The sequence below is a fragment of the Saccopteryx leptura genome, chromosome 3 (assembly GCF_036850995.1).
Source record: "Saccopteryx leptura isolate mSacLep1 chromosome 3, mSacLep1_pri_phased_curated, whole genome shotgun sequence".
Lineage (NCBI taxonomy): Eukaryota > Metazoa > Chordata > Mammalia > Chiroptera > Emballonuridae > Saccopteryx > Saccopteryx leptura.
The window spans coordinates 71248906-71262477 of NC_089505.1; the positions used below are offsets into that span (position 1 = coordinate 71248906).

Here is a 13572-nt window from a genome sequence, read left to right on the forward strand (position 1 = left end):
CTTGAGAATCTGGAAAGTTGCCGCTTGGAGAATCAAGCGGAGTACCACTACAAAGAGGAAATTTGGAGTGCCTGGAACCGATTACCAGACACTTTTAGCACCCTGAAAAATATAGCAATGGCTTTACTCACAATTTTTCCCTCTACGTACTTTTTTGTGAGACCTTATTCTAAGTGTTAAATAATATCAAAACCTAGAAAAGAAACGATTGACAGATGAAGTTAATAGTGCTTGCTTGGGCTTGAAGTATACACAATACCAACCTTCAACTGAAGATTTAGCCAATGATATTCAGCAACAAAAAAGTCACTAATAGGCAGGTTAGTTAAAGAGTTCCTCCTCCCCCTCACTTATCTTAGTTCACGGCACCCCACACAAGTTAAATAATATCAAGACCAACAAAAGAAACCAACTGACAGATGAACAAAGAAGTCACTAAGCAGGTAAGTTAAATATAAATATATAGTTTTTGGTTTGTTAAATACAGTTATCTATTACAATTATACATTTTTGGTATTTAAAGAATAAATATCGCAAATTATGGTTTTTTTCTCAAAGTGACACACCACCCGAGTTATGCTTGGTTTTTTGGTGAATTTTGACACACCAAGCTGAAAAGATTGCCCATCACTGGCCTAAGATCTGGTATAAGACTGAGCATTTGGAGGATTCTTTGGAGGCAACCCAGACACCTGGATGCAAGTGGGCTGAAACCAACAAAGGGTGTCAGCCTGGAGCTGCAGGGATGGAGGGAGCGTTAGATATACGGGTTGCTGCAGGCCTTTGCTGCCATGGGGGTGTCTGCGCCTGGACATGCTTAGATTTAGTATATCTTGATTTGTTGCCTTAATCACAGACTGTCTCTTTTTCCCAACTCTCAGTTTCCTCCGGATGACCTTGTCCCACGGACATTTCTCAGAACCATCCCAGGGTGGGGGCATTTCCTTAAGGGATGAGGTGAGGCAGATGCTTAATGAAAAAGTTGCCATAGTGAGAAATTGGGTGAGGGGAATTTGAGTTTTGAAGGGGCTCTAGATTTAGAGGACCCATAAACCTAACCCTAACAGTGATTATTCAACTGCATATTAAAATTAAACTTCTTTTGCCTGACCAGACAGTAGCGCAGCAGATAGAGCATCGGACTAGGATGCAGAGGACCCAGGTTAGAAACGCCAAAGTGCCCAGCTTGTACACAGGCTCATCTGGTTTCAGTACGAGGTCGCGGCTTGAGCGTGGGATCACAAACACGACCCTATGGTCACTAGCTTGAGCCCAAAGGTCACTGGCTTGAGGCTGAAGGTCGCTGGCCTGAGCCCAAAGTCGCTGGCTTGAACAAGGGGTCACTTGCTCTGCTGTAGTTACTTGGTCAAGGCGCATATGAGAAAACAATCAATGAACAACTAAGGTGCCACAACGAAGAATTCATGCTTCTCATCTCTCCCTTCCTGTCTGTTTCTTTTTGTCCCTCTCTCTCTCTCACTGGCTCATCCAAAAAATAAATAAATAAATAAACAAACAAACAAAAAAACAACAAAATAAAACTGCTTTCACTCTATAGATGTATCATATAAAGTGAAAATGTGCAGGAAAACTAACATTTCCATTATATCATCGAAAGCATATCACACCATTAACCAGCACGGTGTTGATACAGGAATGCCTCACATTTCACGATGTGACTGTGGACTTCACCCGGGAGGAGTGGCAGCTCCTGGACCCCGATCAGAAGGACCTGTACCGGGACGTGATGTTGGAGAACTACAGCCACCTGGTGTCATTGGGTGAGGACAGCTCCCCTGTGTCACTTAGAAGGTGTCTGTCAGTGGCTTTTTCCCCCTCAGTTGCTTACCTCTCCTGAATAACTACAGTTCTCTGAAAGGTAGAACCTCAGATCCTTCCATTACCTCAGACAAGAAGGTATAACATTCTGCCTCCTGCGACAACAGACTTTGTGTTACAGATGTGAAGCGTGTTCATTCCCTGAAATGTAACATTGTTCATCTTGTCTGACTGCAGCCCAGTTCAGTAAGTTTAAGTCTTGTGTCATTTTTCCCTCTGAGCAGGGTATCAATCCAGCAAACCAGATGCGCTTTCCAAGTTGGAGCGAGGGGAAGAACCGTGGACAGTAGGGGATGAACCCCAACATCTGCTCTGTCCAGGTGAGTGAGTGAGAATCAGCAAGGTGGGGGACCAGGGAGTCAGAGAAGGTGTCAGAGCCATGACAGTGAATGTGGAAACCAAAGAAAAACATACCTTTTTTTCTTTCTCATTAGAGCAACGATCCCTGTTTATTCTTTCTACATCTTGTTTTGTTTGCATAGTTTTCTTCTTCCTAGGATTCTCAGATCTTTCTGTTCTTCGTCCTCGGCCTCAGTGTCTCTGCATGTTTCCCTCTTTCTTGCTATGAAATTTTACTTTTCTTGCCTCTCTAGAAAGACAGTACTTTGAATTCGTCACATTTTTCTAACTGCTGCGCCTTCCTGCCCTGTTTGGAAATAGCGATTTCTCTTCATAACTTTCAGCCCCACCTTGGAGGCTGTGTCCCCGTGACAGCCTGGTTTTCATGCTGCATTTATGTCGTTCTTTGTCCACCTGCTTCCAACGTTTTTCATAAGCAGTTCTCATCAGTCTTGAATGTTTCAGCAGTTCCCCTAAGTGAACCTTTTTCTGTTCTGTGAGATGGACTCCAACATTAACATCTCTTTAATATTGTCTAATACCCACTTCCTTCCTGTGCGGTGTACTCATTGCCACGGCAGCTGGCCTCTGACTTATCCTTTTCCATGTGGGAGCAGGAATCACCTGAACTCCATTCTTTTTTTACACTGAGTTTCCTTTTCTGCACTAGACATTTTAAATTCTTTCCATTGTGACATCACTTGAGATGTTCTCTCTATACTGAGTTCTCTTTTTTTGTTGTTTATTTTTTCTTTTTAGCTTTCTTATAAAGCTCTGTGTTGTTTCATTTGATTAACAAGGAAAGTTCCTGTTAACATGCCACACGAGTTCGAGTGTAAACGAGGTCCTAACGTGTGTGTGCTTCACGTGCCATCCTTCCGAGTTTGTCTAAATCAGATTGTCTTCATTGTTAGATGTTATCGCTGCATTTGTTTTCCTAAAGTTTCTCATTTTACCTCATATATTTGTTTTCTTTAGATGTAATTCACATAATAATTTAGCCATTTAACTGAAAAGTTAATTAGTTTTTAATATATTTATTTAGTTGTGCAACCATCACCATACTTAATTTTGGAACATTTATTGTGTACATATTTTCATGGTGGGTTTTTTTTTTTGGTTGGTTTGTTTTGTATTTTTCTGAAGTGAGAAGTGGGGAGGCGGGGATGCAGAGAGACAGACTCTCATATGTGCCCAAACGGGATCCATTGGGCATTCCCACCAGGGGTCGATGCTCTGCCCATGGGAGGCATTGCTCCCATGCAAATGGAGCAATCGATGCAAATGGAGGCATTCTAGCACCTGAGGCAGAGGCCATGGAGCCTTTCTCAGCACCCGGGCAAGCTTTGCTCCACTGGAACCTTAGGTAGAGGAGGGGAAGAGTCCCTGGTTCGATTCCTGGTCAAGGCACACAGGAGAAGCGCCCATCTGCTTCTCCAACCCTCCCCCTCTCCTTCCTCTCTGTTTCTGTCTTCCCCTCCCACAGCCAAGTCTCCATGGGAGCAAAGATTGCCCGGGCTCTGAGAATGGCTCTGTGGCCTCCTCCTCAGGTGCTAGAAGGGCTCCTTCCACAGTGGAGCAAGGCCCTAATGGGCAGAGCATTGCCCCCTGGTGGACATGCCATGTGGATCCCAATTGGATGCATTGGAGAGTTTGTCTGCCTCCCCGCTTCTAACTTCGGAAAAATACACACACAGAAAAAGACACATCCATCAGGCAGGATATCTCAGGGAGTCACAGGTTATTCACCAGTAATGACTCAGGGACAGTCTTCTCTTTGGTATGTGCGCAGATGGTGGGTCTGTGCCTGCTGAGTTAGCACTTGACTGCATGTCGTCTACCCTCTTGATGGAAGAACATAGGAAGGACATTGTGTTCCAGGAAGACCGTTAGTTTGTGACTTGATTTCAGGATCTCTTGTCCAGCTTGGAGATTAGTGTTCTGAGAGGGTTAGGGTGTCGGCAGAATGAAGAAGAATGGCACGTGGTTGGAATACGATAACCCTCCTCCGTCTGTTACACTTCCCTGGAAATCAGATGCTGAGGGTCCACACCCGTTCTCACCACGTATTTGTTCTGTTCACCTGGCTCTGCGAGTGCACCTGATCACACTGCCTAGTGTTTGGTGCTCTTTGGTTGCCTTACTGAATTCCAGAACCATGTGCCTCACCTTTTATTCTACATGTTTTGAAACACTGTATTATTTAGTAATCTTGCTTTCTGTATGTTAATGAGATCCATGCTACTGTTTCAGATAAGACCTTATTTAAGATGTACACATTCCCTTGGTTTGTACTTGGCTGTGCAATAATCTTAAACTTTGTTTCACAATGAATTACAGATTTTACTTATTCTGGACTTCAGTGATTTTCCTCATTTTACTAATAGGCATTTGACCTACCCAGTGGCTCAAGTCACGTAACCTTTATTTTCCTTTTTTATTATTAACTGAGAGGTGGGGAGGCAGAGTGACAGACTCCCACATGCCCCCTGACCTGGATCCATGCCCCCTGTATTGCTCTGTCTATCATCTGGGGCCATTGCAAAGTTGCTCATAAACTAAGCTACTTTAGCACCTGAGTCGAGGCCATAGAGCCATCCTCAGCTCCCGGGACCAACTCATTGCAATCAAACCATGGCTACAGGAGGGGATGAGAATGAAGAAAGAGGGGGAGGGTTGAAGAGGCAGATGGGCATTTTTGCTGTGTACCCTGACAAAATCAGACCCAGGAAATCCACACTTCAGGCTTTTGCTCTACCATTGAGTCATTTGGCTAGTACCCAGAGGTTATTCTTATATTATTATTTATTCTATTGTTTCTCATATGAAAATGTTTCTCATTGAAAACCTACTTTTGCGCTGGCCTGTATTTTCTGACATTCTGTACCACTTAGGTCTCCATGCTTCTTTTACTATCTTTCACAGACTGATATCAGGCCTTTATTTCTTTGCTTTAGGTTTCTACCCCTAGAGTTACTGAAGTGGGTATCTTATAAATTAATTAAATTCTGACACTGTCTGCCTAGAACTAGTGTCAGAACCTACAAGGTAAGAGTTCAGTTCCACAAGACTTCCTCTACTTCTCATGTCAGTTTTTATGTCCAGATTGTAATGTGCGCTTCTGACCAACTGGCTAAAATTGGAGGTTCTCATGAGTCCTTCCTTGGATTCAGTTAATTTGCTAGAGCAGGTTACAGAACTCAGAGAAATACTAATTTTACTCATTTATTATAAAAGAGACAGGTGAATTGGTATATAGGACAAGTTTTGAAGAATTCCTAAATATAGGCACCTCTCTGCCCATGGAACTGTGGTGAACCATAGAGCAGGCACATGAATGTGTTCCCTAACTCAGAAACTGATTGGATATGAATAATCATTTTTATAGAGCTTTAAACTCTAAGCCATCGCTTCTTTCCAAGAGGACAGTTGGTGGGTCTGAAAGCAAACTTTCCACTTATTTGGTCCTTCTGGTAACTAAATGTATCCTGAGGTCATGTAGGAACCCTGTGCTTAGTCTCTTCATTAGCATAAACTCTGTCTTTTGAAAGAGTTCTTTTATGTCAAATGAAAGATACTCTCACTTAATAGGTTATGAGAGTTTTACAAACTCAGTGTCAATAACTGTGGACAAAGACCAAATACTTTTTTTTTTTTAATTTTTCTGAATCTGGAAATGGGGAGGCAGTCAGACAGACTCCCGCACATGCCCGACCGAGATCCACCTGGCATGCCCACCAGGGGGCGATGCTCTGCCCATCTGGGGTGTCGCTCTGTCTCGACCAGAGCCACTCTAGCGACTGGGGCAGAGGATAAGGAGCCATCCCCAGCACCCAGGCCATCTTTTGCTCCAGTAGAGCTTCGGCTGCAGGAGGGGAAGAGAGAGACAGAGAGGAAGGAGAGGGGGAGGGGTGGAGAAGCAGATGGGCGCCTCTCCTGTGTGCCCTGGCCGGAAATCGAACCCGGGATTTCCACACGCCAGGCTGATGCTCTACCACTGAGCCAACCGGCCAGGGCCACTTGTTCGATTTTTTAGGAACGGATGGCTGGTTGAAGAACTTGCAAATGCATGGGGTGAGCACATTTTCCTAGCAAGAGAAGAGCTACAGGAAGGCATTTATTTTGCTCAACTGCATCCAGACACTATGTAGAAATCCTGTGATAAATCACTGTACCAGCATAAACTTAGTAGTTATTGAAAGGGTTCTTGTTGGCCCTGGCTGGTGCTCAGTGGATAGAGCGTTGGCCCAGCATATACATGTCCCAGGTTTGGTTCCTAGTCAGGGAACACAGAAGAAGGAAACATCTGCTTCTCTCCCCTTTCTCTCCCTCTTTCCCTCCTACAGCCAATGGCTTGATGTGTTTTAGCATGGTACCTGGCACTGAGGATGACTTGGTTGGGTTGTGTTCGCTTCAAGTCTTAAAAATAGCTTGGTACTTGATTATTGGCCCCAGATGTGGTTGCCAGGTGGATCCTCGTCAGGACACATGTGGAAGTCTGCCTCATTATCACTTCTTCTCTCTCAGGAAAAATAGAGAAAGTAAAAAAGAAAAATGTTTTTTTCTTTAAAACAAAATATGCTTTTATCACATAGGAAACTACAAGTGTTATACAGGCTCAGTATCTAGAACTCTGGTCGAGTCCATAAATATATTTCTTATTTGAATAACACTAAAGCTTTATCACTAAATAGTTACTTTACACAGAGGCATTTGGTAAAGAGTTTTATTTCAAACTAACATTATGAAAGGCTACAGAATGATTCACTGTTGTTTTCTTTCCTAGAACTCAGGGAAGTTAATGAGCCTCTGCAGAGTCACTTTCAAGCTCCAAGCATTGATAAAAGTGGGGAAGAATGCTGTGAACATGATATGTTTGCAAATATTGTAAATCAGAGTGAAAGCTGTTTCCTATTGAGGAAGAACTGTGAAATGTTGGAGATATGCGAAAAACCCTTAAAATCAAAATCAAGTTTTGAAAACCAAACCAGAAGTTTTAAATTAAAGAACTCTGTTCACTTGAATGGAGATGGGACGTCCATTCTGCATGGTAACCATGAACTATTTTACACTGAAATTAGGTTGCATCCCAGTAACAAATCCATCGAAAACAAGTCCCAGGTCATTCCCCAACAGAGAACTCATAATGTTGAGAAAGCCCACACGAGCACTGAATGTGAGAATGCCTTCATCAATATGGCTCAGCTCACTGATTATCAGAGAATTTATATTGGAGGGAAACCATACGGATTCAGTCTGTGTGAGAATGCCTTCACCCGACAGTCCAGTTTTACTGAACATCAGATAATTCATACAGGACTGAATCAGTATGAATGCAATAATTTTGTTAAAACCTTTCTTAATAAAGCACAGTTGAATATACATCAGAATGTTCATGTTGGAAAGAAACCTTACATATGTATTGAATGTGGCAAAGCTTTCATTTATAGGTATCAGCTCATTTATCATCATCGAACTCATACAGGAGAGAAACCCCATGGATGCAGTCTATGTGGGAAGACCTTCTCTTCAAAATCTAATCTAAATAAACATCAGAAAACTCATACAGGAGAGAAACCATATAAATGCAGTGAATGTGGGAAAGGCTTCCTCAGGAAGAGTCTTCTTATTGCTCATCATCGAACTCATACAGGAGAGAAACCCCATGGATGCAGTCTATGTGAAAAGACCTTTTCTACAAAGTCTAATCTCCATAAACATCAGAAAACTCATACAGGAGAGAAACCTTACAAATGCAGTGAATGTGGGAAAGGCTTCATCGAGAAGAGTCGTCTTATTGCTCATCATCGAACTCATACAGGAGAGAAATTGTATAGATGCAGTGAATGTGGAAAAGGCTTTTCAATGAGATACAGCCTCATTATTCATCAGGAAACTCATTCAGGAGAGAAACCGTATGTTTGCAGTGAATGTAAAAAAGGCTTCTCAGTGAAGAGAAAGCTGCTTGTGCATCAGCGGACTCATTCAGGAGAGAAGCCCTATGTATGTAGTATGTGTGGGAAAGGCTTCAGGATGAAGGGAACTCTCAATATACATCAGCGGACTCATTCTTCGGAGAAACCATGTATATGCACTGAATGTGGCAAAGGCTTTACTGTGAGGAGTAGCCTGATTGTCCATCAACAAACTCACACAGGAGAGAAACCATACATATGCAGTGAGTGTGGGAAAGGCTTTCCAGCAAAGAGCAAGCTACTTGTGCATCAACGGACTCATACAGGAGAGAAGCCCTATGTATGTGGTGTATGTGGGAAAGGCTTCAGCATGAAGAGAGCGCTCACTGTACATCAGCAAACTCATTCTACAGAGAAACCGTGTATATGCAATGAATGTGGGAAAGGCTTTACTGTGAAGAGTAGTCTGATTGTACATCAGAGAACTCACACAGGAGAAAAACCATACGTATGCAGTGAATGTGGAAAAGGATTTCCAGCGAAGAGCAAACTGATTGTACATCAAAGGACTCACACAGGAGAAAAGCCGCATGTATGCAGTGATTGTGGAAAAGCCTTTTCAGGTAAGAGCCAACTGATTATACATCAATGGATGCATATGGGAGAGATGCCTTATGTATGCAGTGAATGTGGGAAAGGCTTTCCAGTGAAGAGCCAACTAACTGTACATCAAAGGACTCACACGGGAGAGAAGCCGTATATATGCAGTGAATGTGGTAAAAACTTTCGAGTGAAGAGCCAACTGACTGTACATCAAAGGATTCATACGGGAGAGAAGCCGTATGTATGCAGTGACTGTGGGAAAGGCTTTCCAGTGAAGAGTCAACTGATTATACATCAAAGGACTCACACCGGAGAGAAGCCATATGTATGTAGTGAATGTGGGAAAGGCTTTCGAGTGAAGAGTCAACTGACTGTACATGAAAGGATTCATACGGGAGAGAAGCCATATGTATGCAGTGACTGTGGAAAAGACTTCCGAGTGAAGAGCAAACTGATTTTACATCAAAGGACTCATATGGGATAAAAGTTCTATGTATGCAGTGTATGTGGGAAAGGTTTTGCCAAGAAAAGTCCTCTCGGTGTGTATCAGTAAGTTGAGTCCTAGTGAAATCGTGAATAAACAGTGAGGGGGGAAAAGGCTTCTCCATGAAGGGTATTATAGGTACAGTATATGTATGCAAACTGACACAGAGAAGCTATACAGATGCAGTGATTATTGTGAAGCCTTCTTTTTAAAAAATATTTATTGATTTGAACAAGAGATAAGAACAGGGTAGAAGTGAAGCAAGAAGCACCAACCTCTCGAAGTTCTTTCTCATGTGCCTTGATCAGGCACACCTGGTATTTCAAAGCAGCACCTCAACATTTCATGTCAACACTACTACACCTCATAGATCAGGCATTATGGTGAAGGCTTTAAGAAGATAGCCTTATGGCTTGACCAGGTGTTGGTGGAGTGGATAAAGTGTTGAGCTGGGATGCTGAGGACCCAGGTGCAAATACCCTAGGTTGCCAGCATGAGTTCAGGTTCACCAGCTGATCACGAAGTCAACGGTTTGAGCATGGAATCATAGACATGACCTCGTGGTCATTGGATTAAAGCCCCAACCCAGCTTGAGCGTGGGATAATAGACATGACCTCAAGGTCTCTAGCTTAAACCCAAGGTCACTGGCTTTGAGCATTGGGTCACTAGGTCAGCCGGAGCCCCCCAGTCAAGGCATGTATGATAAAACAATCAAATATCAACTAAAGTGCCACAACAATGAGTTGATGCTTTTCATTTCTGTCCCTTCATGTCTGACCCTGTCTTCCTGTGTATCTATTTTTTTTTTAAAGCTATACATCATGGAATATTATCAATCTGTCAGAAAAGACTTCATTTGTACATACTGAAATGTGGAAAGATACTCTCACTGATTAAAAGTTGAGCGAGTTGGCCCTGTGCTCTGAGGATGGCTCCATGGCCTCTGACTCAGGTGTTAGGATATCACCTGACATAATAAAAATTCCAGGAATTCTAATAGCTGGGTACTTGCATCAACTACATCACTGTGATAAATTGTAATTTTCCAATAACAATGATTTTGACCACCTTTGATATGCTCATTTGCCATCTCCTTATCTTTGGAAATGTCTTCTCAAGATCTTTTCATGTTTTTTAGGATTGTGGACTTTTAGGAATTCTATGATGCGGATACTAGTCTTTTATCAGATAAAAACTTCTTTGATGAGTGTGTTGAGATTCCATGTATTCATTCATTCATTCATTCAGTGAGTCACACATGCCAATGGTCCTCTAAGTGTTCCAGCATCATTTGTTGGAAAGTGGTTTTTACACCATTGAAGCCTTATTACCTTTCACAAACAACTGAGTGTATATGATTTGTGCAGGTCTTTTTGTGGGATCTCTATTCTGCTCCATTTATATGTACGTTTATGGTTTTACAAGTACTATCCATACTGATACTACATATAATTGTTGAAATCTTTTGATGTGGGCCCTGTACCCTGGTCGTTTTCATCAGAATCATTCTTGCTATTTTCAGTGTAGAAACCTGGCAAATATTACCTTTTCCAGGAGATTAGCTGTGAGATGTTTTTATATTTTGTACCCCTAGTTAATTGTGATAAAGACTTCAATTCTGAGGTGTCTTTTCCAAAATGCATTTCCACTCTTTAATGTGACAAACCTAGTACAACCCAAAAGATGGATTAATATACAAAATACCTCATGAGTATGTCTTAAATTAATTGACAACATAAATGAGAAAAAGAGAAATGGTCACAGAATAGAGAAAATCAAGGAAACATGATGTGTAAAAAATAATTGTAAATAATAATAATTGTATTGTAGGTACTTACTGCAACAGAAAAAGGACAACAATGGAAAAACTTGTGAAATCAGAGTAAAATCTGATTTTGTTGCAGATTAAAACAACATTAATTTCTCAATTTGACAAATGTACCATGGTATAAAATGTTCACATGATCAGAAGTTTAATGAAGGTATATGTGAATTCTTTATAGTAGTATGTAGTGATTTTCACATAAATATGAAAAATTTTAAAGTTTAAGAATAGTTTTAATATATGTGAATTAAATCTCAATACAACTAAGAGAAAAAAAATGACCGCCAGACAGGTGGTGGCTCAGTGGATTGAGCTGAGGTCCCAGGTTAAAACCCCTAGGTCACTGGCTTGTGCATGGGCTCATCTGGCTTGTGTGCAGGCTCACCAGCTTGAGCGCAGTGTTGCTGGCTTGAGTCCACACCATCATTACCATTATCCCATGGTCGCTGGCTTCTGCCCATAGGTCACTGGCACGTGCAAGAATTCACTGGCTCCACTGGAGGCACCCCCACTTGACAAGGTTCGTATGAGAAAGCAATCAATGAACAACTAAAACGCCACAATTATCTCCGTCGGTCTCTCTTGCTAATTAAAAGAAAAAAATGGAAAAAAAGTTATAATTTTACCTTCTCATAAATATTTCCATATTACAACATCTTTATGTATATATGTAATATTAAGTGGGTATAATACAATTGTGGGTGAACTAGTGGACATTAACTGGAGTTATCTAAAAGTTATGCATTAAAAAAAGGTATGGCTCTTGGTTGGTTAGAGCAGTGGTCCCCAACCCCTGGGCCGCGGACCATACTGGTCCGTGGGCCATTTGGTACCGGTTGGCAGAAAAAGAATAAATAACCTACATTATTTCCGTTTTATTTGTATTTAAGTCTGAACAATGTTTTATTTTTAAGAAATGACCAGATTCGCTCTGTTACATCCTTAAGACTTGGTCTTGAGGCTTGTCTCAGTCACGTGATACATTTATCTTTCCCACCCTAAAGGCCGGTCTGTGAAAATATTTTCTGACATTAAACCGGTACGTGGCCCAAAAAAGGTTGGGGACCACTGGCTTAGAGCATTTTTCCAAAGTGCAACTGTTGCTGGTTCTATCCCCAGTCAGGGCACATACTGAAACAGATTGATGTTTCTGTGTCTCCTAACTCTGTCTGTCTCTTTCTCTAAAATAATATAAACACACATAGACACAAAGTATGCATTAATGTGGGCTACACAGGGTGGCTCTGTTGGAGCATGTGGACTTCTGACACCCTCTTAAAGCCTAAGCTCCAAGTTCTTATGCTTTGCTTTTGTAACCTGTTCCTGAATATTTCTCCCATTTGCTTTGATAAGTTTTATACTTGAACCTCTTATACTTATATCTGAATCTATTTTACTGAATTCTTGTTTATGGCTGGAGTTAGGGTCTTAGTTTATTTCTCTGCCATTATATGTACAATTATCCCAGCATCTTTTGTTGAAAGGACGGTACCCCATTAGCTTATCATGGGACCTTTTTAAAAAGAAATAGACCATGATATTTTTGGATTCTCAGCTCTGGTTGGGCCTTTTTCACTGGCCCCAAAACGTGGCTGGTCTCACTTTCAGAGCGAGTCCCGGACACAGCGACTTCAGCTTGTGCTGCCGCTCTTTCTCCAGGTTGGCGATGGCCGCCTCACGGCACCCACTTCCCCAAATCTTTTTCTGTTGTTAAAAACCAGTTAGTGCACCAATAACTCCTCTAGCAGTTCCCCGTTTGTGTGCCTTGACAGGATGTATGACCCTTTCTCTGTAGGAGTTCATTGATGTTTTACTAACACTTGAACTCCTGGACATTTAGGAAAAAAAAAAATTTTTTTTACACGGACAGAGAGAGAGAGAGAGAGAAAGAGAGAGAGTCAGAGAGAGGGATAGACAGGGACAGACAGACAGGAACTCAGAGATGAGAAGCATCAATTACCAGTTTTTCGTTGCAACACCTTAGTTGTTCACCGATTGGTTTCTCATACGTGCCTTGACCGCGGGCCTTCAGCAGACCGAGTAACCCCTTGCTGGAGCCAGTGACCGTGGGTCCAAGCTGGTGAGCTTTGCTCAAACCAGATGAGCCCGCGCTCAAGCTGGCGACCTCGGTGTCTCAAAACTGGGTCTTCTACATCCCAGTCCGACGCTCTATCCACTGCCCCACCGCCTGGTCAGGCTTAAAAATTTTTTTTAATAGTTTTCTAATACAAACTTTAAAAATACTATAGCCATATGGTATTTTTTACCGAGCTCACCCAGCGCTTTCAGCTCCCGGGGTACTTTGCCTCCGGAAACTTCAGTCTCTCAAAATACACTCGTATTCCGCAAAAGTCAAAGTGCCGTGAAACGAAATAATTTGAGGATCTTCCGACGTTCCAACCGCCCCAGGTTACAGGCTCCGACAGGGCTGCTTTATTACTTACGCGTCAGGCCTCCCAACATGGCGGCCCCCAATGCACCTTCGCCGAGCGAGCAGGCGGGGACACACCACCTCCTAGCGGAGCGAGGGAAATCGCCCGCGTTTCTTCCAGGGCTTCAGATCCTC

The 13572-nt window shown here is 42.3% G+C and overlaps 1 protein-coding gene and 1 long non-coding RNA gene across 2 annotated transcripts in view; one reads left to right on the plus strand and one right to left on the minus strand.

Annotated features, from left to right (window-relative positions):
- The window catches only part of LOC136399295 (zinc finger protein 615-like), a 62650-nt gene that overhangs the window by 19647 nt on the left and 29431 nt on the right, over positions 1–13572 (plus strand). Inside the window, 4 exon segments of the mRNA XM_066374345.1 lie at positions 1115–1162; positions 1619–1781; positions 2064–2159; positions 6965–9196. Of these exon segments, the coding sequence (XP_066230442.1) occupies positions 1115–1162; positions 1619–1781; positions 2064–2159; positions 6965–9196 (2539 nt within the window).
- On the minus strand, positions 9997–13467 carry LOC136399305 (uncharacterized). Its single transcript, XR_010750133.1, has 2 exons — positions 13283–13467; positions 9997–11591 (listed from the first exon to the last, which is right to left on the minus strand). It is a non-coding gene; the product is annotated as an uncharacterized lncRNA (long non-coding RNA).